At 45.7% G+C, this 27223-nt stretch overlaps 1 protein-coding gene across 1 annotated transcript in view; it reads left to right on the forward strand.

The window, feature by feature from the left end:
• Positions 1-3924: 3924 nt before the first annotated feature.
• MYO7B (myosin VIIB) overlaps positions 3925-27223 on the forward strand; it is a 215965-nt gene continuing 192666 nt past the window's right edge. Inside the window, 2 exon segments of the mRNA XM_040427964.1 lie at positions 3925-3963; positions 18355-18404. Of these exon segments, the coding sequence (XP_040283898.1) occupies positions 18387-18404 (18 nt within the window). The 5' untranslated portion in view covers positions 3925-3963; positions 18355-18386.

The raw sequence follows: 27223 nt of genomic DNA on the forward strand, positions 1-27223 counted from the left end.
AATACTACTTTGCTTTTGTGGGGTATTTGGGATACAGTCTCTCTGCTGTTTTTTCTGTTATCACACCTCTCATCATATATTTCCATAACAGTGACCTCAGCTGCTTCTGGTATTGAGAAATTGGGTTGTTCATCAATCGTGCGTATACTTCCTTATTCTCTAACTGTCTCATTGACTCTTTTATGTAATACTAGCAGAAGGACCCGGCTTCGCACGGGTATATTTCATCTATTTAATTCAATGTTTGTGTGTGACGTTAAAAGATATCAACAGTATCCCCCATAACAGTGACCTCTACAGCACCCCGCCCCTTTAACAGTGAACTCCACAGTCCCTCACCCCTTAACACTGACCCCCCGACAGTGCCCCGCCACTTTAAAATGGGACCTCCACAGCAGCCCATCCCCTTAACTTTGACCTTCACGGCAGCCCTCCCCTTTAACAGTGAGTTTCACAGCATCCCACTCCCTTGATAGTGACCTCCTCAGGGGTCTGCCCCCTTAACAGTGACCTCCACAGTACCCCGCTATCTTAACAGTGACCTCACAGTACCCTGCTGCCTTAACAGTGACCTCCACAGCAGTTGCCCCTTTAATAGTGGCCCCTGCCCCCTTAACAGTGGCCTGCACAGTATCCACCCCTTTAACAGTAACCTCTACAGCGGCCTGCCCCCTTAACAGTAACATCCACAATGAATGCCCCTTTAACAGTGACCTCCACAGTGCCCTGCCCCTTTAATGCTAGGGCTACACAACGATATGTGTCGACATTTTGTCTCAACAATTTTTATAATGATAGGTTATGGTGTCGCATTGCAACATGTGACATGCTGCGACTGCGACACGACAGTTGCAGAAAATCCATCCAAGATGGATTTTTCTGCGACTGCTGCGTCGCAGCATGTCACATGTCGCAGTGCAACACCATAGACTATCATTATAAAAAGTGTCGCGCGACATTGGTGCGACATCAATGTCTCATGACACATGTAGCAGTGTAGTTGTGCTCTGTGTCGTGCGATGTATTGTCACGCGACACATGTCGTCGTGTAGCCCTAGCCTAAAGCAGTGAAGAAAAATGACCGGGTTGTTATGGAAACCTGGAGTAAAACTGTGTGTATGTGGAGACTAAGGGCCTGCGAGCTTCTATTGGCTGATAAGGGACATGTGCGTATAACAAGGGTATAACAAGGATCCATGGGGCCCCATAGCAAAACTTGGAATAGGGTCCCACTTCACCACAGCCAATTTCAGTAGTAAGTTCAGAAAATGAGGCGCACCAGATTATGTTGGTTTCCTTTATGAACAGAGATAATTTACACAGTAATGTCACGACAGTAAAATAATGTGCACAGTGAAGATACAGCACAGACATAATGTTCACAATGATGCCAGAGTACAGCAAATTAGTGATGTCACAGCTAACTGTACATAGTGTATGTCTGAAGTAGAGATGGACCCCCTTAGTTATTGGCCCCATAGCAGCTGCTATGCCTCCTACCCTGGTATGCTTTATATCTTTTGGTCTCAAATAGATGAGCAGGGATTGAAGGTGATGTCCAGAGATTGTTGGCATGGATAGATATTTACAGAGGAGGGCCCCATTCACATGACCGTATTTTTACTCAGCATCGGATCCGTATTTTTTGCAGAAGAGTTGCGGAATCATTCATCTCAGTGGAGTCGGAAAAAATTCTGACAGCACACTGTCTGCTATCCGCATCAATATATCCATTCCGCAACCCTGCAAAAAAAAAAAAAAAGATAGACTATGTCCTATTCTTATCCATTTTACAGACAAGATTAGGCATTGTTACAATGGGTCAGCAAAAACATGGATGTCACATGGACGTCATCTGTATTTTTTGCGAATCTGCCTTTTGCAGACCGCAAAATACATACTGTCGTGTGAATGCACTTTTAAGTAGAATTTGTATTTTAGTGATCGTTAACCAGGTCATACACAATAATGTCAGTTAATGTGTATGGGGGCCTACCAACTGTTTCCTGATAACAGAAGTTGGGAGAGACAAAGATGGACTTGAACTACCCAAGCCTTTTTTATCAGGTAGATAAAATAAAGTGCCAAATACAGTGTAGCTGCAGTGTGTCTGAATTGAGAAGACATCACATGGAGGTGCTTTGCCTGGTCACATGACCCTCCATCAGCGGCCATCTTGTGGACAGCACAGAAGACTTTGTACACAAAGGAGCATACCTTATAAAATATAAAAACTGGTGCAGAATTTCAACAAAGGCTATATTAGAAGGTGTCATATAATCATCTCACAAAGACACTGGTCAACACCAACAAGAAAGGGGCCAACCTCTTCAAGGCGAGTATTGGAAAATTGCTTTCTTCGATTTTTTTTGTGCTTTTATGCAATTTAATTCAACTTAATTGTTGAAAACCCTTGAGCATTATCCCTCCTCAACCAAACTATACCGTTGGCACAATGCAGTCAGACAGTTAAAATTCACATTAAATGAGGAATAAACACAACACTTGCATAGTGTTCTCCCATTCATCTTTTTAGCTAAAGATCTGACGATTTCCAGGCTCCTCTTCTGCTGTCCAAGTGACCACGCTGTTTCTCAGACGTATATGTACGGCGGAGGTTGCCAAGGGGTTAATGTGAAATGAGGTTTAGCACTTGCCAGTTATTGAGTTAGCAGTGTTGGTGACTTTTGTACACTCTGGGGAGATTTATCAAACTGGTGTAAAGTAGAACTGGCTTAGTGGCCCACAGCAACCAATCAGATTCCACCTTTCATTTTCAGAGCTCCCTTTACACAGAGTTTTTCCTTACACTAGTTTTAATAACGCTCACCCTATGTGCCACAGCACTAATCCTGCTTTGTAACTTTACGTTGTCTCCACTTTGTGGCCGAGTTTCTATGGTTCCTAAACACTTCCACTTTACAATAATGTCACTTACAGTTAATTGTGACATGTCACAGTTATTTGTGAAAAAAAATTCAAAACTAACTTGTGGCAGCGGTGACATCTTATTACAGTACCACGCTGGAATTCACTGAGCTCTTTAAAATGAGCCATTAAAGGGTTTCTACCACTTCGTTTTCACATAATTAGCTTTCAGACACTAGCGATCCGCTAGTGTCTGCTCTGCCAAACAATCCTAATATAATAGCTTTTGGGCAGCCGTTTCGCTAAAAAAAGAACTTATATTGATATGCTAATGAGCCTCTAGGTGCTATGGGGGCGTCATTAGCACCTAGAGGCTCGGTCTACCTTCACAAAATGCCGCCGCCCAGCGCGTCCCTCCAGCCCGCCCATCTCCTCCGGAATGCGATCCTCCCTGTGAGCGTATGTATTCGGCGCATGCGCAGTGAATGTCTGACCGCTTCCCTGCACAGACATCTCCACTGAGCCTGTTCCTCGGAGCACTATGACGTCATCAGCGCAGGCGCAGTGGAGATGTCTGAGCAGGGAAGCGGTCACCTCCTCCCACAGCACAGGGGATATCAAGACCTGTGATTTCTGTGCTGGTCAGGATAAATCTCCCCCTAAGTGTATGTCAGCGTATTACTGATTTGGAGGTATTCCACAATGGTGTGCCATTCCAATGTATCCTGCCATAGGAACACAAATCTGATGTTACCAGGTAAAAAGGGAAATTTCCAGAGCTTGGACCAAGTTTGGGAAGGCAGAGACTGAAGAGTCAGAGGGTTTGGGGTTATGAACACATTTAAAGACTACTTTATTTTAGTTTTTTTAGATTATCAGTGCATAAAATTACCGATTGATTTACCCTTGTGAAACAGGAGAGAACTAGCAATTAAAAGGTTACTACTAGATATTCATTTATGGTTATGTAAATGAGGTAAGGGACAGGGATTAGCCTGACTGCAAGAAGAGCAAAGTCCGCTCATAAATGAGACTGGTGAGAAGTGACGAAAACTCTTTTTCCTGGGAATCTTGACCAAGCAACACACAGAGAAGGTAATCCTTATATCCTATACTAATGTGAATGATACAGTGTAAGGAATTAAGACTTGTACTCAGCAGTGTATTTATGGATTGTGAATAGCATATAAATGTGTTTTTGGGGTTGAAAATATGTGTACCGTAGAAGAGCATTACCTTTGACATAAGCTTCGCATAGACATTATACTGATATAGGTGGAATCTGTACTTGGAGGGATGATCTGCTGATAATTGAATGTATTTATTCTGTAAAGGAATGGAACTAATTAATCATGTTGGATCTTGTTCAATTTTTTTTATTTTTCCACCTAGCAGAGCGACACTGGTGGTGCCCACAGCCACTCCCTGTCCTTCCTCCATTGATTTTATCATACACATTTACGTATGAGTTAAATCTGAACGTATGCACAAATCATGTTAGAATAATATAATATATTCTGTACTATGAAAAGGCTATTGTTTCCATGTAATTTCCATAGTTATTCTGTCAGTGTTCATCTATGGATCCTAATCAAAATGGCTGCTCATGAATACGGGTTCTGTGTTTTGGATCACATTATTCAGCAGCTTCCTCTACAAGCTGAGATCTGATTGGTCTGTCAAAAATGGTGACAAATGCTCCTTGATTTGATGCTTTTGTAACTGATTACAATAGGTTCTAGATATCACCATTCTACTTTGCCAGATCAATACATTCTGTAATTTGTCATCAGAGTGCTATGAGAATCCTTTTCTTTAAAATGAATGTGTCATCAGAACATGACCTATTCTTTCAATCAAGTTTTTATGTTAAACATGTTTTTATCCCTTTCATGATCTCGCGATTTTTGGTTTTTGTATTTTCATTTTTTAACTCCTTGCCTTCCGGGAGCCATAATTTTTTTATTTTTCCATTCACGTAGCCGTATGAGGCTTGTTTTTGACGGGACAAGTTGTATTTTCTAATGGCACCATTTACTGTTGCATGCCATGTAATGGAAAGCTGGAAAGAAAATTCTAAATGTGTTCGAGTGGAAAAAAAACTAAAATCTGCCACAGTTTCATGGGTTTTGTTCATACGGTGTTCCCTATGTGGTAAAACTGACCTGTTACCTTCATTCTCTGGGTCACTACAACAATACCATATTTATATACTTTTTGTGCTTTAATACTAAAAAAAATTCATCACCACCTGAGGAGGTGGCCTGGATGTATTTCTGGAGTGTAATAATATTACTGGATATAGCTACTAGAGAGGGGTCGTTGATCCAGGGAGATATTCTGATTGCCTGATTGGAGTCGGTAAGGAATTTTTTATTCCCCTAAAGTGAGGAAAATTGGCTTCTACCCCACTTTTTTTTTTTTGCCTTCCTCTGGATCAACTTGCAGGATGACAGGCCGAACTGGATGGACAAATGTCTTTTTTCGGCCTTATGTACTATGTTACCATAAAAAAAAATTCAGCACCATATTCTGACCCCCATAACATTTTTATAGTTATGTCTACGGAGCTGTATGAGGGCTAATTTTTTGGATACCATTTTGGAGTGTGTATGAGTTTTTGGTCACTTTTTATTCAAGGTTTTTTGGGAGCTGAAATGATAAAAAAAATTGTGAATTGACTGTTTTCATTTTTTTATGTTACACCGTTTGCAATATGGGACCACCACCCCACTCTTGCATGGTAAAATGGGAGTCCTAGCTTGGGTGAGATCTCCTCCTGTCTTCGTGATTTGTGATTTTATCTAGGGCAACTATATACCCTCCCTGGGTTCTCTATATAAGGGGAACCAATATAAACTCCTTTTTTGCTTGTTATCATCTGCCATCTCCCCTTCATAGAATACATGATAGTATTCTAGACGTATGCTGTTATTGCAGATCCCAAGTGGGTACTCTACAACATATCTTTTGGGACTGTCCCTAATTGCGCAATATTGGTCCATGGTAAAAAAAAAAGTTAAAGGATTTATTTAATATCTTTATATACATTTATCTTCTCAATGTGCCACCCAAAAATATGATCTAGAACCAGGCTGCTTCTCCACATCTTTACCACTGCTAAGTGCCTTATTCCTCTGTTTTGAAAAAGTACTGCACTGCCATCCATGGTGAACCTCTACACCCACATTAAAGTTATTGGCTCTATGGGTAATCAATTGCTTTCCATAAACTCTCTATCTGGTCTCTGTGAGACGCCTGGGCTGTCACTCTCTCTCTTTAATGGCTCCCTCTCCTTCTTCTCCTCCCTTCTCATGTATACATGTGTGTAAGGGAACGCCTAGCACCCCGACCGGGTACCTCCGTTGATAGATGCTCCTAGTGCTTTCCGAGGACTCCAAGCACTCCACTTGACACCGTCCGCACTGCAGACTCCACGAACCGCCGAAGCTTGGTTGAGGTCTCACCGTCTCCTACCCACCCTGGACCTACGACAAGGCTCCAGTGGGTGAACCTCTCCTAAAACCCGAGAGCAGGAACAGCTCTTAAAAGAGCTAGTAGTTATAGCCAGGGGAGTATAGCAAATCTCCCAGCGTATAGCAATCCCCAGGGTCGATCAGTTACCCAAACATCAGCCTCAACATGATGAAGGATAAAACAGGAACTCTTTATTGAGGGCTACTTTCACGACCGCTATCCCAGCAGCAGTCGTGTCGCACCAGACGGAGGGGAAGGGGGACCCTTATCTACGGATGGGAATAGTATGGCCACCCCTGACTGACCCTAAGCTGGCACCTGTCTGCCCTGATACCCTAGACGGGGTGTGAACCCGTGCGGCGAGCAGGATGCCTAAACCCTCAGTCACCCTAACAAGCCTAGAGTGGGGAAAGGCCGTTGGGAGCACTAGTCACCATCACTCATGTCTAGGAGAACAGCAGGGGAAGACAGCAACAAACAAACTATAGCAGAGATAGACTTATCCAGTCACGAGCAGAGAAGGCGATCCCAATCACGACAGTCCACGCCGGACAAGAGCTCCACAGCAACACCATCAAACGATCTCCTTCAAAGGTCAGAATAGAACTGTAAGTAAGGACTATATCTGGCAATGACTGCAAGTGAAACTGAAACTAATATAGTAGCTGGGAGTGGCAGACAGGACTCACCTGAGAAGGATGCCTACAAACTCCCAGTCAGGACAAAAAGGTTCACAAGGCAAAACCCGGATGACATACCCTGAACCATGGAGCAAACTCACAAGCTATCGCGAGTAGCAAGTCGCTGCGACCTTCTCCTCCCAGACCTGTCTGGATCAGTCACAGTCGTGACAGTACCCCCCTTTCTACGAGGGGCCCCCGGACCCTCAAGACCAGGCCTCTCCGGATGGGAGCTATGAAAAGCCTGAATGAGTCTGTCCGCTTTTGTAGTGTACGGGGACTGTAATGCCCGTCACTACAAAAGGGTCACTTGGTGTGCTGTCCCCCCCCCTTATTTATGGGGAAGTTGGTATATGTCATCTTTATAAAATGTCATGTAATGTAATGCTATGTATTTCCCTGTTACTGTGAAACTTGCATGTACAGGCCTGCTAGGGGTGTCATTCCAGCTCTTAGTCACTAGAGGGAGCTAGGGAGCCCTAGTTTATATAAGGCCCAGTCAGGGAAAGGAAAGGCAATCTAGAGTTGTAGTTGGAGTCTGAAGTCTGTAGTCTAGTCTATCCAGAGATTAGGCTATGTCAGAGTCAAGTCCAGGCCTGAAGCCTGCGGACCAGGAGAGGGTATTGCAGTCCCTGTAACCGGGTTCCAGTTCCAAGGAGAAGGTTCCCCTCCTGAATTTATATATGCAGAAGCAGGAAGACCACTGTTAAACAGCCTGGGAGTTCAGAAGTTTCTAGAGTCTGAGGAAGCTGAGAGAGAGACAGAGGCAAAGCTCAGAAAAGCAAGAGGTACTCAAGACAACAGAGGAGGTACTTGATAAAGATAAAACCAAGGATATACGCCAGAGCTAGGGTATTGGGCCTTGGAGAAGAGTTTCTATGTTCCAGGATCAGTCAGGAATAGAGTGCAAGCTGCCTGTACTGCAAGTCCTGTGTTTAACACTCTGAAGTCACCTTGCTATAACTGTATTGCCTGCATCAACTGTATTGAAAAATCGACTGTATGCAAAGGAACTGCGTTTCCGTTAATGTCCCTATATACGATGACTACTAAAGTTGGAGTTCTGTTTTAACATCACGTGGTTCCTCAATTATTCCTGCTATCAGCAAACGGCGTGCCACCGTTTAATTGGCACTGGCGTCACGAACATTTCTTACCATCACCTGCCCTTGCAGAGAGTCAGCCGTCTCAGGTTAGTGTCTATTGCACTACAACACCCAGGAACATTTCTAAACATAATTTGAGTACGCTGCACCTCTCTTTTGGCGTCACGAACAGGATACGCACGCTTTCTAGTGCAAGAAGCGTGAACTTTGTGCCTTATACAGTTGCCCTGTGACCAAAGTGACAAATTGCCTGTTTATTTAAAGTGGACTTTGTGGACTGAAAATCCTACCCAAAGTGTTCCTAAAATCTCCAAAACGCACTGTGCAGTGTTGCGCTATCAAGAGGAAGAAAATCGCCACATTGGAGTGTGGTTTTATGGACTTTTCATCATCCTGCTTGCTGTCAGTGAATAGACAGCGTTTATACCCAAAGATGGCCGCTGAGGCTACTGAAATAGCTGCTGCGTCATCTTCATCCCGAAAAGGCGGGAAAAATTGGCGCCTTTTTGAGGAAATAGCGGGAAGGAGTTCAAGGTCAGGCGCCACTGCTTATCTGGACATTTGCATGTCGGCCAGCATGGACTCCGCCTTCCATATACTGGAATACCTGGGGGGCGGCCTCCCAGTGCAATGGGAGGAGCTGGCTGATTTAATTGACGCGACCCTATCGCTCTCCAGAGAAGGATCGAGCATGTTGGAAAGTGAACAGAGCGTTGCTGCAACGTCCGCGCCTGAGATCCCAAAAATGAATGATATTGGTGTAGAGCCAGAAGAGGCTCCACCGGCCTACTCTCCGGGACCGGAGAAACCCGCCTGCCCGCCACGGGAGAAAGAACCAGAGCCCTGCTATGGCTCTTGGAGAGACTTCTTTCAGCCCTCTTTCAAGTGGTCCTCACTAATGGCAGAGATCCGAGAGGCCGCTATAAAGCGGAATACAAAGACTAAGATCTATTATGAGGAATTGACCAAGACCATCCATGAACGACACACCAACACCCAACCCCGCCTGGAAAGGAGAAAGGGGTTGGTGGTGTCCTTTGACAAAACCCGTGGCTACGGGTTCATACAAGATTACCTGACTGGCAGAGACTTATATGTTAACAGAAGATCTGTCAAGAGAGACTACCTCCCTTCCTATCAGCACAGCCCCCGCGAGGGAGAGGAAGGGGAGTTCACCCCTGCCGAGAGCCTGAGAGGCCCTTATGCAACTGCTGTGACCCGTCCCAAGCGAGAACCTGAGGACTGGGAGGCAGAAGAAGAAGACTACTCTGGCTGCGAGCGGGAACCGGAATGCTCTCCAGAGCCGGCCCATCACGCCTTCCAGGAGCGGAGCTCCTTCTTTGGGCCTAACGTCTTCTGGCAGCCAACCGTGTTGGAAAAATGGGTGAGCCCCTATCCTTCCCCCGAGCTGCCTCGTCGGGAGAAGACCATACAAGATATGGAAAACTTAAAAGGACTTTGCAATACCTTTGAGAACATCCGGAGGGGTCGGAGACCCGATGCATCACCAGAACCTGCAGAGGCCGAGTCCGCGCCATCGTTGACTGTACCTGCGCCGGCGGCGCCAGCAGATGACAGCGACTCTGACACGGAGAGCATCGGTGAACAGATTGTCCGGCTAGAGGAGAAGTTGCGGGAGCTGCGCAAGATCGCGACCGCCAGGATCCAGACGCCGCCAAAGAAGGACTAGGTAAGGGTGCCTGTCACCACCCGTAAACCACCGTCTGCTAATGTTGCTCCGTCAAGGCCCCAAGGAAGACCTGTTATTCCTGTGAGTTGCTGCACCGAGCCCACCGGACCGCTTGCGGCGGCTGTACCAAATGCCTTACATCCCACAATTATCATGCCGGGACCAGTACGGTCCACCCAAGGGTTTACCCCTAGGCCCATGGGGCCAATACCTATTAGGGGCCCCTTTACCTTGCAGCTGCCCCCTAACACCGTTATGTGGGCCCATCCTCCTGTAGAGGACTACTACAGGCCGTACTTGCCAGCAGAGCCGGGTAATGATGACATACCCCTGTGAATCAGCCTGCTAGGCCTTTGATTTATTTCACCAAAGAATGATGTTATTAACCCTTCCAGGACAGGAGTCCTATGTTTCCTGGTCGTTTGTTGCTGCTGCCAGTTTATCCACGGCTCAGTGGTAGGTGTTGACCACTGAAGTAATAAGGTCAACAAAACTACGTTTGTTTCCAGGACCTCCTGCCTGCTTTTGCTATCCCACGCCAAGTTGTGCCTGTTCCTGAGTTGCACCTTTTACCCTTACCCCCCTTTTCAGGTTGATCAGGGGTATTACAGCACTTGTTTTATATTCTACAATTTTATTGTGCAACTTGATACTAAGGAACCGTGCCCGGAGACAGACTCAAAAGAACCTGAGCCTCTGAGATTTTTGCTCTTTTAAAAGGAAATGTGCCCAGAGATGGACTCCCCGGCATGAGAGCCTCTGTGATTTAATAGGAAAATAAGCTGGGTACGGACTCATGTTTGTTCTTTGAGCCTCCAAGAACTTTTATACTGTTTTATCTATTTTGCTGTTCTATTATGGACTTATTCATTGTCATGGACTATCCTGGTTATAATGTTACGCTGTGCCAGGTCAGCGCCCCAGTTCCATTCACTATCCTGAGAAGAAGAGAACGACGCCCCTTGTCACCACCCTTCATCTTTGCCAATTGGACCTGATATGAATGTAAATGCAGATGAATGACATATATGTATGCCTGCATGTCTCTTTTTCTGTTTCAGGTAGAGATTCCAGTTGGGCGAGCCCTGATGGAGTACGAGGTCGTACTCAGCTTAAAGCAGTGGGGTATGTAGTGTACGGGGACTGTAATGCCCGTCACTACAAAAGGGTCACTTGGTGTGCTGTCCCCCCCCCTTATTTATGGGGAAGTTGGTATATGTCATCTTTATAAAATGTCATGTAATGTAATGCTATGTATTTCCCTGTTACTGTGAAACTTGCATGTACAGGCCTGCTAGGGGTGTCATTCCAGCTCTTAGTCACTAGAGGGAGCTAGGGAGCCCTAGTTTATATAAGGCCCAGTCAGGGAAAGGAAAGGCAGTCTAGAGTTGTAGTTGGAGTCTGAAGTCTGTAGTCTAGTCTATCCAGAGATTAGGCTATGTCAGAGTCAAGTCCAGGCCTGAAGCCTGCGGACCAGGAGAGGGTATTGCAGTCCCTGTAACCGGGTTCCAGTTCCAAGGAGAAGGTTCCCCTCCTGAATTTATATATGCAGAAGCAGGAAGACCACTGTTAAACAGCCTGGGAGTTCAGAAGTTTCTAGAGTCTGAGGAAGCTGAGAGAGAGACAGAGGCAAAGCTCAGAAAAGCAAGAGGTACTCAAGACAACAGAGGAGGTACTTGATAAAGATAAAACCAAGGATATACGCCAGAGCTAGGGTATTGGGCCTTGGAGAAGAGTTTCTATGTTCCAGGATCAGTCAGGAATAGAGTGCAAGCTGCCTGTACTTCAAGTCCTGTGTTTAACACTCTGAAGTCACCTTGCTATAACTGTATTGCCTGCATCAACTGTATTGAAAAATCGACTGTATGCAAAGGAACTGCGTTTCCGTTAATGTCCCTATATATGATGACTACTAAAGTTGGAGTTCTGTTTTAACATCACGTGGTTCCTCAATTATTCCTGCTATCAGCAAACGGCGTGCCACCGTTTAATTGGCACTGGCGTCACGAACATTTCTTACCATCACCTGCCCTTGCAGAGAGTCAGCCGTCTCAGGTTAGTGTCTATTGCACTACAACACCCAGGAACATTTCTAAACATAACTTGAGTACGCTGCACTTTTATCTCTGAAGCTGGAACCCACATTCTCTCTTCGGAACCATAACCTCTCCAGTGCACCAGGTACTGAAGAGAGCGGCGAACATATCGTGAGTCAACAATCTTTTCTACCTGAAACTCAAGACTGCCATCAACAACCACCGGTGGAGGCGGTAGTGGTAATGGTTCAGGAGGTTCTACATATCTCTTAAGCAGAGATCTGTGGAAGACATTATGGATCCTTACAGTCTGAGGTAGTTCCAGACGAAAAGCCACCGGGTTAATGATCTTAATTACCCTATAAGGACCAATAAATCTCGGACCTAATTTCCATGAGGGAACCTTCAACTTGATATTTCTGGTAGACAACCAGACCAAGTCATTCACCCCAAGGTCCGGACCTTCAGAGCGCCTCCTATCAGCCACATGTTTGTATCTACCACCCATTCTCTTCAAACTTTCTTGCACACTCTGCCACACTGAAGAAAGTGAAGACACAAATCGTTCCTCCTCGGGAATCCCAGACGGCCCCCCCCTCACTAAACGTACAAAACTGAGGATGGAAACCATACGCACCAAAAAATGGTTACTTATCAGTGGATTCTTGACGACGATTATTAATGGCAAACTCGGCTAACGGTAAATAGGATGACCATTCCTCCTGATTTTCGGAAACAAAGCATCTCAAATATGTCTCTAGGTTTTGATTGGTACGTTCAGTCTGACCGTTGGACTGTGGATGGAAAGATGAAGAAAACGACAGATGAACCCCTAAACGAGAACAAAAAGCTTTCCAAAATTTAGAAACGAATTGGGTACCACGATCCGAAACAATATCGGAAGGGACCCCGTGAAGCTTCACGATGTGGTCAATAAAAACCTGAGCCAGTGTGTTAGCATTAGGCAATGCGGCAAGAGCAATAAAGTGCACCATTTTACTGAATCTATCAACAACTACAAGAATAACAGTTTTCCCCGCTGATACTGGTAGATCCGTAATGAAATCCATAGATAGATGCGTCCAAGGCCTGTTGGGGATGGCTAGAGGTAAAAGACGCCCTGCCGGACGAGTATGATCTACCTTAGAATGAGCACAGGTAGCACATGCAGACACAAAATTCAGCACCTCCTGGCGCTACTTAGGCCACCAGAACCGACGAGACACTAATTCAGAGGTTGCCCTACTACCTGGGTGTCCTGCCAGTGTGGAGTTATGGTGTTCTTTTAGTATCTCCAGGCGTAAATTTTCTGGCACAAACAGTTTACCCGAGGGGCAGGAGGCCGGGGCGTCCCCCTGAGCTTCCAACACCCTCCCCTCTAAACCTGAGTGTAATGCAGAGACTACCACCCCCTTTTGCAAAATGGGCTCTGGAACCTCAACATCACCCCCTCCAGGAAAACTTCGAGACAATGCATCCGCCTTAGTATTTTTTGCCCCCGGGCGATAGGTTATTACAAAATTAAACCTAGTAAAAAATAACGACCACCGAGCCTGTCTAGGGGTGAGACGTTTAGCAGACTCCAGATATAATACGTTTTTGTGATCAGTAATCACCGTGACGGGATGAACCGGCCCCTCCAAAAAATGACGCCACTCCTCAAAAGCCAACTTAATAGCCAAAAGTTCCCTGTTGCCAATATCATAGTTCCTTTCTGCAGTAGACAATTTCTTCGAAAAGAAAGCACACGGACGCCATTCACCAGTGGACGGACCCTGAGATAGTACCGCTCCCACCCCAACCTCTGATGCGTCAACCTCTACAATAAAAGGAAGCGAGACATCTGGCTGTACGAGAATAGGGGCCGAGGTGAATCTCTCCTTCAGAGATGCAAAGGCAGTTTTGGCTGCATGTGACAATTTGGAAAAATCGGATCCCTTTCGGGTCATGTCCGTCAGTGGTTTGACCACCAAGGAATAGTTCTTTATAAATTTTCTATAAAAATTGGCAAACCCCAGGAAGCGTTGCAATGCCTTCAGGTTCTCAGGCAGATCCCAGTCTATAATCGCCCGGACTTTCGCTGGATCCATGCGGAAACCTGAATCTGACAACACATACCCCAGAAATTGCAGTTCTTTTACGGCGAACACACATTTTTCTAACTTAGCAAACAATTTGTTGGCCCTTAATATCTGCAGCACTTGTCTCACATGGATCTTATGTGTATCCAGATCCGGGGAATAGACCAGGATGTCATCAAGATATATCACAACAAATCTCCCGATAAGGTGACTAAAAATATTGTTGACAAAATGTTGGAATACCGCAGGCGCATTAGTAAGACCAAATGGCATGACCAGATTTTCATAATGCCCTTCCGGAGTATTAAAAGCCGTCTTCCACTCATCCCCCTCTTTGATGCGAACCAGGTTATAGGCTCCTCTGAGATCCATTTTGGAGAACCATTTAGCACCAGCAACCTGATTAAAGAGGTCGGGAATGAGAGGAAGAGTATAGGGATCTCGGATAGTTATCCGGTTTAATTCCCGGAAATCCAGGCAAGGACGTAGGCCCCCATCTTTCTTTTTAACGAAAAAGAACCCTGCAGCCACAGGTGAAGAAGAGGGTCTGATGTGTCCCTTAGCCAAACTCTCCGAAATATAATCTTTCATAGCCTTCCTCTCCGGGCCAGAAAGATTGTATAACCGGGTTTTAGGTAGTTTTGCCCCAGGTAATAGATTAATCGGGCAATCATATGGACGATGAGGTGGTAACCCCTGACAACCCTTCTCAGAGAACACATCCATAAAATCTGACAGAAAGGCAGGTAAAGATGTTACAGAGAGTGTAGAGCACCTTCTACTCAAGCAGTTGTCCTTACAATGTTCACTCCACTCCACAATCTCCCCGGCCTGCCAATCCACCACTGGATTGTGAGTCACCAGCCAGGGAAGCCCCAATACCATAGGAGCCGGAAGACCGTCCAGGACATAACAAGAGATATGCTCTTTATGGAGGTCCCCTACCTGCAGATGGATATTATGGATGATCTGAGTTAACTCTTTCTGAGTAAGAGGGGAGGAGTTGATGGCAAAAACAGGAATAGTTCTGCGTATCGGTTCCGGAGTAAAACCCAGAGCCTGAGCAAACCGTGAATCCACCAAGTTGACCCCCGCCCCACTGTCCAAAAAGACGGAACAGATCTCAGTCTTATTGCCCGCCTCAATGGTAGCGGACAACAAAAACTGAGACATGCGTATGGAGGAAACGAATACGCCCAGACTGTTATCCTCCGCCCAATCTGGGGACTCTAGTTTTCCGGCGGCTCCTTTGTTTGTGGTCTCTTGGGTTCTGAGGGACAAACCTTTACAAAATGACCCCTCCCCCCACAACGAAAACAAACCTCTGACCTACGGCGGAACTTAGGAGGATTCACCTGTCTAGTGGCGCCCCCTATTTGCATTGGTTCGACTGGATCATAACAAACCGATCCCTGCCCTATAGAGGCCTCCGTAAAATTTAATAGTCTCTCCCTGAGTCGTCTGTCGATTCTTATGGACAGAGACATAGCAGCCTCCAGAGACCCAGGGACCTCGTATACCGCCAGCGTGTCTTTTAATTTTTCAGACAACCCCTGGCAGAACTGACTCCTAAGGGCCGAGTCGTTCCATAACGTATCAGTAGCCCACCTACGGAATTCGGAACAATATAGTTCAGCAGACCGGTTCTCTTGCCGAAGTCTACGTAGCTTAGACTCAGCCAGTGAGACCCTGTCCGGGTCATCATATACGAGACCCGGGGCTTCAAAAAACTCCTCCACTGATCGTAAGGCCAGAGAGTCTGATGGTAGGGAGAAAGCCCAAGCCTGCGGATCTCCTTGCAGGAGAGAAATTACAATGCCCACCCGTTGTTCCTCACCGCCAGGGGATCTAGGGGCGTAACCTGAAGAACAATTTGCAAGCTTCTCTGAAGGTTACAAATTGGTCTCTCCCTCCTGAGAACCTATCAGGTAAAGCCACTTTTGGCTCAGGAGTACCTTGGTTTCCCGTAGCAACGGTGGAACCCAAGGATGGCTGCTGCTGCTGCAGCACTGTTGCTTTTAATCCTACCACTTCAAGGGATAATCCCTGTAATTGTTTCGCCAAAACCGTAACCGGATCCATAGTGAAACAGAAAAATACAAAGCAAAACAGCAAGCAAAAAAAAAAAAAGAAATGTCACATTTTTTTAAATTTTTTTTAAAAGGCCAGATATACTGTCACGACCGCTATCCCAGCAGCAGTCGTGTCGCACCAGACGGAGGGGAAGGGGGACCCTTATCTACGGATGGGAATAGTATGGCCACCCCTGACTAACCCTAAGCTGGCACCTGTCTGCCCTGATACCCTAGACGGGGTGTGAACCCGTGCGGCGAGCAGGATGCCTAAACCCTCAGTCACCCTAACAAGCCTAGAGTGGGGAAAGGCCGATGGGAGCACTAGTCACCATCACTCATGTCTAGGAGAACAGCAGGGGAAGACAGCAACAAACAAACTATAGCAGAGATAGACTTATCCAGTCACGAGCAGAGAAGGCGATCCCAATCACGACAGTCCACGCCGGACAAGAGCTCCACAGCAACACCATCAAACGATCTCCTTCAAAGGTCAGAATAGAACTGTAAGTAAGGACTATATCTGGCAATGACTGCAAGTGAAACTGAAACTAATATAGTAGCTGGGAGTGGCAGACAGGACTCACCTGAGAAGGATGCCTACAAACTCCCAGTCAGGACAAAAAGGTTCACAAGGCAAAACCCGGATGACATACCCTGAACCATGGAGCAAACTCACAAGCTATCGCGAGTAGCAAGTCACTGCGACCTTCTCCTCCCAGACCTGTCTGGATCAGTCACAGTCGTGACAGCTACCCGCCCGTATTTATGCAGCTCCCCATCTGGTGGACACGCCCCTAGTGGACCAGAAGGAAGACTGCGACACAGGACAGATATGCAGCAACTCAAGATACACAGACACAAGACATCCCCTCAATGCATCATGGTTTCCTCCTCTCTGCCCTGGAGACACCCGAGGAGAAATTCAATTATCTCTCAGGACAAAGGGAAATCACCAATACACATGTGGGAACAACAGGACAGGAATCACCATTTAAACATACAATGTCACAACCCTTACAGTAAACACAGACATTTAACATATCCACAGATAGCTCAAGTCTGAGTGCATATTATTAGGTGAATGGCACTCAGACAACATGAATACAATAAAATGAGCTATCTGGGTATCCCCACATAACAAAATACAATTGCAAAGACAGATTTAAGCTGTGCGGCCGGTCTGTCTGCTCCTTTAAAGTTAGTATGGGCCATAATCCTGAGGCAAGAGGCTGGTAGCCAGGCCCCTCCGAAACCCAGTGGCGAGGTTGGTTTCGCCACAATGTGTATCCACAACTCCTACCCTTTCCTGTCCTAAGGTTCTCTTTCATACTAGGTGGTGTTTCCATACCAGTTTTGATCATGCATTCTCCATTCATATCATTTATATGCCTTTATTCCTGTATTTTTCTATTACTGTGTTTCTCAATTATTTGTGCAGTTTTTGCCATTAAGCATAATTTGTTGTTATCTACGATTTGTACTCCATTTCTTTTTGTAAAAAATGAAAATTGTTTAATAAAAACACAGTTCAATGCACCCAATCCTTCTTCTCCATCATCTGTTGAGGGCAAGTTAGGAGTTCCCTATGAAGATTGGTGTGTGTGGCATTTAATGGAGGGAGCCAAACTGCATATTTGCCATGGTTGAAGGAATGACTAGCTATCTCCCTGCTTATTAAGTATATAATATATATACTCTAAAGAAGATATAATATGTATTATTTATTCTCATTTTAATGGTTATATAGCACTTTGACACAGGTATTTGTAGGGGTTTTCTGGAAGTTTAATATTGATCAGCTGTTAGAAGCGGCTGCGGTGCTTTGGTGAGTGCTGTGGCCTCTTCACAGCTTAGGCTACTTTGCTACTTGCGTTGTTTATTATTCAGTATTGAGATATGGCAGAGGTCTTGTGTCTGGTCACAGAGGTTTTGTGTCTGGTCATAAAAACGGGGGGAAAAAACGGATCTGGCACTGAAAACAATGTAAGTCAATGGTGAAGGATCCGTTTTTTTTTTTTAGGAGCCTAAAATACCGGATCCGTCACCCACTGACTTTCAATGTTTTTAGTGACGGATCCGTGTTTTTCTGTTTTTTATTTAAATGGAACGGATGCATCCTGATGTGCAAAATCAAAACTGATCCATTTAATTACAGTATTGAGATCCTCTGCCGGATCTCAATACCGGAATTAACAACGCAAGTGTAAAAGTGGCTTTACCAAGCACAGTGTTGTAGATTGTATATTGCTGTGATGGTATTGCAACTCAGACCCTTTCAATAGGACATGTGACTGATGACTGTGATCCAGTCATGCTGACAGCTATGTTTGATTATTTACAGGCAAGAGTAGAAGTACAAAACCCTGACAAAGAATGGTTATTCTCCGAACGGTAAGTACCATTGTAGTTTCACATAGCCTCCCTATTAATTCTTGTGAGTTTATTATTATATAAGTTTCTTTTATTCAATATGAAATCTCCTTTTTTTTTATTACTGTAAGTAATTAGGCGGTATAAGGCTAGTTTCACATCTGTGGCAGAGATCTCCGGCAAGCTGTTCCGGGAAAGAACAGCCTGCCAGAATTTACACAGTGAATCAGCCGGACAAAAACCACTGTATGCAGCTGTTTTTGTCTGGCCGATTCCCAGCAATCTCTGTAGGAACAGCCAACCACAGATGTGAAAAGTAGGCCTTACCTTTGAGTATCTGTACTCGTACATGTGAGGATCCAGCTCACATGAACACATGGGCATGTGGACAGAATACTGTAGTTTCCTTTGATCAACATGAAATTCCCATAAAATGTTATCACAAGCACAATGATTTAACACTTGAATTGGTTTACATCAATTTGCAGCTGTCTAGATTGTAACTATCAGTAGATTTATAGAGAGTCTAACACCACAAAATACTGTGCAGGTAGCAGAAGGAGCTGAGCAGATTAATATATAGTTTTGTGGGAAAACATTCAGTAAAACTTGTAATTTATTCATTTAGTTCTCTGCTCCTTCTGAGTTCAGTTAGGCCTCATGCACACGACCGTTGTGTGCATCCGTGGCCGTTGTGGCGTTTTCCATTTTTTTTCGCGGACCCATTGACTTTCAATGGGTCCGTGGAAAAATCGAAAAATGCACCGTTTTGCAGCCGCATAAAAGCTTTTTCAGAGATGAGTTTTCACTTCGTGAAAACTCATATCCGACAGTATATTCTAACACAGAGGCGTTCCCATAGTGATGGGGACGCTTCTAGTTAGAATATACTACGAACTGCGTACATGACTGCCCCCTGCTGCCTGGCAGCACCCGATCTCTTACAGGGGGCTGTGATCCGCACAATTAACCCCTCAGGTGCTGCACCTCAGGGGTTAATTGTGTATATAATAGCCCCCTATAAGAGATCAGGGGCTGCCAGGCAGCAGGGGGCAGACCCCCCTCCCTCCCCAGTTTGAATATCATTGGTGGCCAGTGTGCGCCCCCTCCCCCTATTGTAATATCATTGGTGGTCAGTGTGCGGCCTCCCCCGGCCCCCCTCCCTCCCTCTATTGTAATATCTTTGGTGGCCAGTGTGCGGCCTCCGTCGGCCCCCCCTCCCTCCCTTTATTGTAATATCATTGGTGGCCAGCGTGTGGCCCCCCCTCCCTCTATTGTAATATCATTGGTGGTTAGCGTGCGGCTTCCCCCCGGCCCCCCCTCTATTGTATTAATATCATTGGTGGCCAGTGTGCGGCCTCCCCTCTCCCCCACCCCCGATCATTGGTGGCAGCGGAGAGTTCTGATCGGAGTCCCAGTTTAATCGCTGGGGCTCCGATCGGTAACCATGGCAACCAGGATGCTACTGCAGGCCTGGTTGCCATGGTTACTTAGCAATATTACAATATTAGAAGCATCATACTTACCTGCTGCGCTGTCTGTGACCAGCCGGGAGCTCCTCCTACTGGTAAGTGACAGATCATTAAGCAATGCGCCGCACAGACCTGTCACTTACCAGTAGGAGGAGCCCCCGGCCGGTCACAGACAGCGCAGCATGTAAGTATGATGCTTCTAATATTGTAATATTGCTAAGTAACCATGGCAACCAGGCCTGCAGTAGCGTCCTGGTTGCCATGGTTACCGATCGGAGCCCCAGCGATTAAACTGGGACTCCGATCGGAACTCTCTGCTGCCACCAATGATCGGGCAGGAGGGTGGAGAGGGGAGGCCGCACACTGGCCACCAATGAAATTACAATAGAGGGGGGGAGGGGGCCCGACGGAGGCCGCACACTGGCCACCAATGATATTACAATGGAGGGGGGGGCCGCACACTGGCCACCAATGATATTACAATAAAGGGAGGGAGGGGGGCCGACGGAGGCCGCACACTGGCCACCAATGATATTACATTAGAGGGGAGGAGGGGGGGCGCACACTGGCCACCAATGATATTCAAACTGGGGAGGGAGGGGGGTCTGCCCCCTGCTGCCTGGCAGCCCCTGATCTCTTATAGTGGGCTATGATACGCACAATTAACCCCTTCAGGTGCGGCACCTGAAGGGTTAATTGTGCTGCTCACAGCCCCCTGTAAGAGATCGGGTGCTGCCAGGCAGCAGGGGGCAGTCATGTACACAGTTCGTAGTATATTCTAACCTGAAGCGTCCCCATCACTATGGGAACGCCTCTGTGTTAGAATATACTGTCGGATCTGAGTTTCACGATGTAACTCAAATCTGATGGTATATTCTAACATAGAGGCCTTCCCATGGTGATGGGGACGCTTCAAGTTAAAATATACCATCGGATTGGAGAAAACTCAGATCCTATGGTATATTAACTCCTGACTTTACATTGAAAGTCAATGGGGGACGGATCCGTTTGAAATTGCACCATATTGTGTCAACGTCAAACGGATCCGTCCCCATTGACTTGCATTGTAATTCAGGACGGATCCGTTTGGCTCCGCACGGCCAGGCGGACACCAAAACGACTTTTTTTTCATGTCCGTGGATCCTCCAAAAATCAAGGAAGACCCACGGACGAAAAAACGGGCACGGATCACGGACCAGCGGAACCCCGTTTTGCGGACCGTGAAAAAATACTGTCGTGTGCATGAGGCCTTAGGGTCATCTTATCAGTGGCTGACAGCTAGCTATGTTATACACGTTTACACAGAGAATATCAGTCATCGACGACCCTTGCGTATAACTTAAATCAGTAAGAGCAGAAATTTAAATGCAAATTAAATTACGAGTTTGGCGGAATCCTTTCCTACAAAACTATATATCAATCTGCTCAGCTTCTCCTGATCTATAACATGCTGCCTGCAGATTACACTGCATTTCATGCTGACAGGTCCTTAAGAAATTATTTTTTGTCCAATGCATTTTCACCCAACAGAGAAATTTATAAAAAAATATTTGTTATCATATAGTAACATTGTCGAACCTCCATGTCTCCAGCTGTTGCAAAACTACATCTAAGCATTCAAAACTATATCTACTTAAAGGGGTTGTCTCACTTCAGTAAATGGCATTTATCATGTAGAGAAAGTTAATACAAGGCACATACTAATGTATTGTGATTGTCCATATTGCCTCCTGTGCTGGCTGGATTCATTTTTCCATCACATTATACACTGGTCGTTTCCATGGTTACGACCACCCTGCATTTCATCAGCGGTGGCCGTGCTTATACACTATAGGAAAAAATGCTGACCTCTCTGGTGGCCGGAACCATGGGAGCTCACATAGGCTGGTGCTATAGTGTGTAAGCATGGCCACCGCTTCTGTATTGCAGGGTGGTCGTAACCATGGAAACGAGCAGTGTATAATGTGATGGAAAAATTAATCAAGCCAGCAAAGGAGGCAATATGGACAATCACAATACATTAGTAAGTGCCTTGTATTAACTTTCTCTACATGATAAATGCTATTTGTTGAAGTGAGACAGACCCTTTAAACTATAGTTGAGCAACAGCTGGAGAACACACGTTTGAGACCTCAGCCCAAGGCCAAATTCACACTTCCATTTTCTGGATGTATTATATGTCTGTGTTACTCGTATGTGTCACAAACTGTGGGTTTAACTGACCAAAACTGACAGCATGAAGGTATAATAAGTAAATAACAGTGAGGCACTCGCTAAAGCAATGGGAACAGTGGGTAATGGTGCATACATTTTTTATTAATGTTTCTAAAATACGTCGTTCACCGTTAATATTTCAAGTAATTCACAATATTAATTACATAAATATAGCAGCATAGATGGAAAAATATGCATGCTAAAACAACATTGTGAATAAATATAAGGGTAAAACACAATTAGCAATCCAACAATAAAAGTCAATCTAGAATCAATAGAAACTTCGCCTCCAAAAATATCAAAAGTTTCTTTAAAAAGCTCTGGATATCCACAAATGTTAATAACACTCCAATCTCGATAAATAAACTCCAATCTCAGGTCTCGATTAATAGCACTCCGATCTTTAGTCTCGATTAATAGTGGCTATACACAGAGCGGCGTCCCACTCCTTAGCCTGAGACAGCGGCGTCCCGCTGTAATTTTCGAAAAGCGATCGCTTAATTCTCATAGACAGTTCGATTTTACCCAGAGGGTTTTCGACAGAAAATCTCCTACCCTCGTCTCGATGCACCTGCTGGATGTATCGGTGCTTCGGTCCCGAGGGCTGTTTGTTCTTCGAAAGAATCCCTTGCCACCGCCGGAAGTCCACGTAGTCTCGCTGAAGGTAAGCTTCCCTTGTCCAGCAAAGACCTCCTACAGCTGGCATTTTCAGGATCGTTACAGCATTCAATTAATCACCTCCAAAATCGATCGAAAGTCTCAGTCTATGTTCCAAACATGAGGTCCGTTTATGTTTGGAACAGCAAATAGTGATTCTGGAAGGCTAGGTGCGAAGGAAACGCAAGAGACCTTTGCCGACAAGTAACAAAGAACAAAACCACCAGCTAAACGTTTTATTCAGAGTCTGGTTCAGAAATGGTACCAAACTGTCTCTGCTGCAAACATGAAGAAAGTGAGGCCTCCATCGATCAGGGCGGCTGAACTTGTGCATGAAATTCAGCAGCAGATTGCAAGTAACCCCAAAAAATCAACTCTTAGACTGTCTCAGCAAGTTGGTATATCATGAACGACGTGTCAGCGAGTGCTGAAATCTCTGAACCTGAAACCGTACCGAATAACGTGTGTGCAGGAACTGAAAGAGTCTGACAAAGGTGTAAATTACTGTACTTTAATTGCTGACAGACATTTGGAACCATTGTTGTACTTCATGACCGACAGAGTTTGGTTTCATTTATCAGGTCACATAAATTCACAGAATACGAGGTACTGGTCCACTGAAAATCCCCATTTGACTCATGAAACACTACTTCACTACCAGAAAATTGGCGTTTGGTGCGCAGTGTAAGGAACACGAATAGTGGGCCCAATTTTCTACAAATCAACTGTGAATATCGCAATTTACCTGGACATCTTTGAACAGTTTTACAACCAACTAACGCCAGAAGAAAAAATGTCCTGCTTTTTCCAACAAGATAGGACCACATGCCACACCTCACGGAGCTCACTGGAGCGGGTTCATGAGCTGTTTACGGAGGAGCGAACTGTGAGCAGGGGTTATGGCTTCCACGTTCACCAGACTTGTCCACATGCCGCACCTCACGGAGCTCACTGGAGCGGGTTCATGAGCTGTTTACGGAGGAGAGAACTGTGAGCAAGGGGTTATGGCCTCCACGTTCCCCAGACTTGTCCACATGCCGCACTTCATGGAGCTCACTGGAGCGGGTTCATGAACTGTTTACGGAGGAGAGAACTGTGAGCAAGGGGTTATGGCCTCCACGTTCCCCAGACTTGTCCACATGCCGCACCTCATGGAGCTCACTGGAGCGGGTTCATGAACTGTTTATGGTGGAGCGAACTGTGAGCAGGCGTTATGGCCTCCACGTTCCCCAGACTTGTCCACATGCCACACCTCACGGAGCTCACTGGAGCGGGTTCATGAGCTGTTTACGGAGGAGAGAACTGTGAGCAAGGGGTTATGGCCTCCACGTTCACCAAACTTGTCCACATGCCGCACCTCACGGAGCTCACTGGAGCGGGTTCATGAACTGTTTATGGTGGAGCGAACTGTGAGCAGGGGTTATGGCCTCCACGTTCCCCAGACTTGTCCACATGCCACACCTCACGGAGCTCACTGGAGCGGGTTCATGAGCTGTTTACGGAGGAGAGAACTGTGAGCAAGGGGTTATGGCCTCCACGTTCCCCAGACTTGTCCACATGCCGCACCTCATGGAGCTCACTGGAGCGGGGTCATAAACTGTTTACGGAAGAGCGAACTGTGAGCAGGGGTTATGGCCACCACATTCCCCAGACTTGTCCACATGCCATTTTTATCTGTAGGGAAATTTAAAACAGGAAGTGTCTGCTAACAATCCTCATCCCCTGGATGAACTCAAGGAAAACGTCACAAGCACTATCCGCAGCATCACTGCTGAAGAGCTGCAAGCATCAAGTATCAGCCAACATAATCTGACGTGCCCAAAGTTGCATAGGTGTGAACGGAGACAACTTTCAGCATCTTTTGTGACTTGTGGATAATTTAAAAAAACAGTCCACTTGCTTGTTCATCCTGTCTACTTTTTTGTGGGCCAACCTGTACTATTACAGCATATTGTCCAAAAAAAAGGTAAAATATTCTGATTCTTTATTGTAAACATTTGCATAGCAGAGGGTGAAATTCATGATCAAATCTTAAACAATTCTGCAACGTAGTGGGCATGCTTTGGATATGAAAATCCACAGCATGCCCTGAAATGTGTGCAGATTTTTAGCGCAGAATGCACTGCAAAAATTTGCAAGAAATCTACCATGTCCTTCACAATAAACATATCCTTAAAAGGGAATCTGTCACCAGGAAATTCACTGTTAAACCAGGCACAATGTATTGTGTGGCTAGCTCAGCTTAATGTAATGATACCTTTCATTTAGTAAAAAAAAAGTAATTTTAACCTATATGTAAATGAACACCGAGGGTGGGCCCAAGTCACTCTATGCACCCATGCTCCTCCTGCTTCCTCTACTAGCCCCTCCCTCTCCTTCATGATTGACAAGGCCAGGTTCCTGCTTAGCTTAAGGAGATGAAGGGGCCTGCAGAGGAAGCAGGAGGAGCAAGGGTGAACATACTCACTTGGGTCCGCCCTTGGTGCACTTAACTCCTAGTTTTGCTTATGGATTAAAAGTACTTTTTTCCCAGAATGAAGCAACAATTCAGTAAGTGAAAGGTAGCATTACATTGAGCAGAGCCTTACAAACTAAGTCTTCAAGTTTGTATGAAACTCAGTTTCAATAAACCATAACAATATAAAGGCAGTTTTGCTTTAACCTCTTAACGTCATATGATATACCTGTAAGTCATATGCGCTAAGCGGTTGTATGGAACGGACTCGTGCACTGAGTTCACTCCACACACGGTAGGTGCCGGCTGTATAATACAGCAAACACCCATCAGCATTGACCGGGCCTCTGTTAGGAGTTGTTACTCCTTAGGCCTCTTTCAGACGGTGCGTTGCGGGAACACGCGCAATTTTTCTGCGCGAGTGCAAAACATTTTAATGTCACAGAAGTTCGAGCTTGGGATCGGTGTTCTGTAGATTTTATTATTTTCCCTTATAACATGGTTATAAGGGAAAATAATAGCATTCTTAATACAGAATGCATAGTAAAATAGCGCTGGAGGGGTTAAATTTCTTTTTTAACTCACCTTAATCCACTTGATCGCGAAGCCCGGCATCTCCTTCTGTCTTCATCTTAGCTGTGCAGCAACAGGACCGGCATCTCTTCTGTCTCCTTCTTTGCTGATTGCAGGAAAAGGACCTGTGGTGACGTCACTCCGGTCATCACATGGTCCATCACATGATCCATCACCATAGTAAAAGATCATGTGATGGATCATGTGATGACCGGAGTGACGTCACCACAGGTCCTTTTCCTGCCATCAGCAAAGAAGGAGACAGAAGAGATGCCGGTCCTGTTGCTGCACAGCTAAGATGAAGACAGAAGGAGATGCCGGGCTTCGCGATCAAGTGGATTAAGGTGAGTTTAATTATTTTTTATTTATTTTTTAACCCCTCCAGCGCTATTGTACTATGCATTCTGTATTCAGAATGCTATTATTTTCCCTTATAACCATGTTATAAGGGAAAATAATAATGATCGGGCCTCCATCCCGATCGTCTCCTAGCAACCGTGCGTGAAAATCGCACCGCATCCGCACTTGCTTGCGGATGCTTGTGATTTTCACGCAACCCCATTCATTTCTATGGGGCCTGCGTTACGTGAAAAACGCACAAAGAGGAGCATGCTGCAATTTTCACGCAACGCACAAGTGATGCGTGAAAATCACCGCTCGTGTGCACAGCCCCATAGAAATGAATGGGTCATGATTCAGTGCGGGTGCAATGCGTTCAACTCACGCATCGCATCCGCGCGGAATACTCGCCCGTGTGAAAGGGGCCTAAAAGAGATCTCTGCATTTACACTCAGTGATCTCCTCCACAGTATTGCGAGAAGCAATCGCTAATGCCATCACTCGTCCGTCCCCATGTAGAACCATTGTTTGCCGGCAGCAGAGGCTGTTTACATGGCACGATCTGCTGGCCGATGCTCAGTCAGTCTAAAGGGGCCGTTAGGCCTCATGCACACCGCCGTTGTTTTGGTCCGCATTCTAGCCGCCGTTTTGGCGGCTCGGATGCGACCAATTCACTTCAATGGAGCCATAAAAGATGCGGACAGCACTCCGTGTGCTGTCCGCATCCGTTGCTCCATTCCATGGCCCCGCTAAAAAAATATAATATGTCCTATTCTTGTCTGCGCTTTGCGGACAAGAATAGGCATTTATATTAAAGGCTATCCGTGCCGTTCCACAAATTGCGGAACGCGCACAAACGCCATCCGTGTTTTGCGGATCCGCGATTTGCTGACTGCCAAACACCACGGTCATGTGCATGAGGCCTTACAGTGTGATAAGAACCAGGAGATAGAAGGACCATTTACATGGGCAGATCATTGGAAGGAAATGTTCACTAATTTTCAGTGATTGCCCCATGTAAATGTATAAGTGTGCAGCACATAAAACCATTGTTTCTTTGTAAACTAAGATGTACTGACAAGAAACAATGGGGGACTATTGTAGTACTGATTTACCACGCAACAAAAAAA

Source organism: Bufo bufo, chromosome 4 (assembly GCF_905171765.1).
Source record: "Bufo bufo chromosome 4, aBufBuf1.1, whole genome shotgun sequence".
NCBI classification, from domain to species: Eukaryota; Metazoa; Chordata; class Amphibia; order Anura; family Bufonidae; genus Bufo; species Bufo bufo.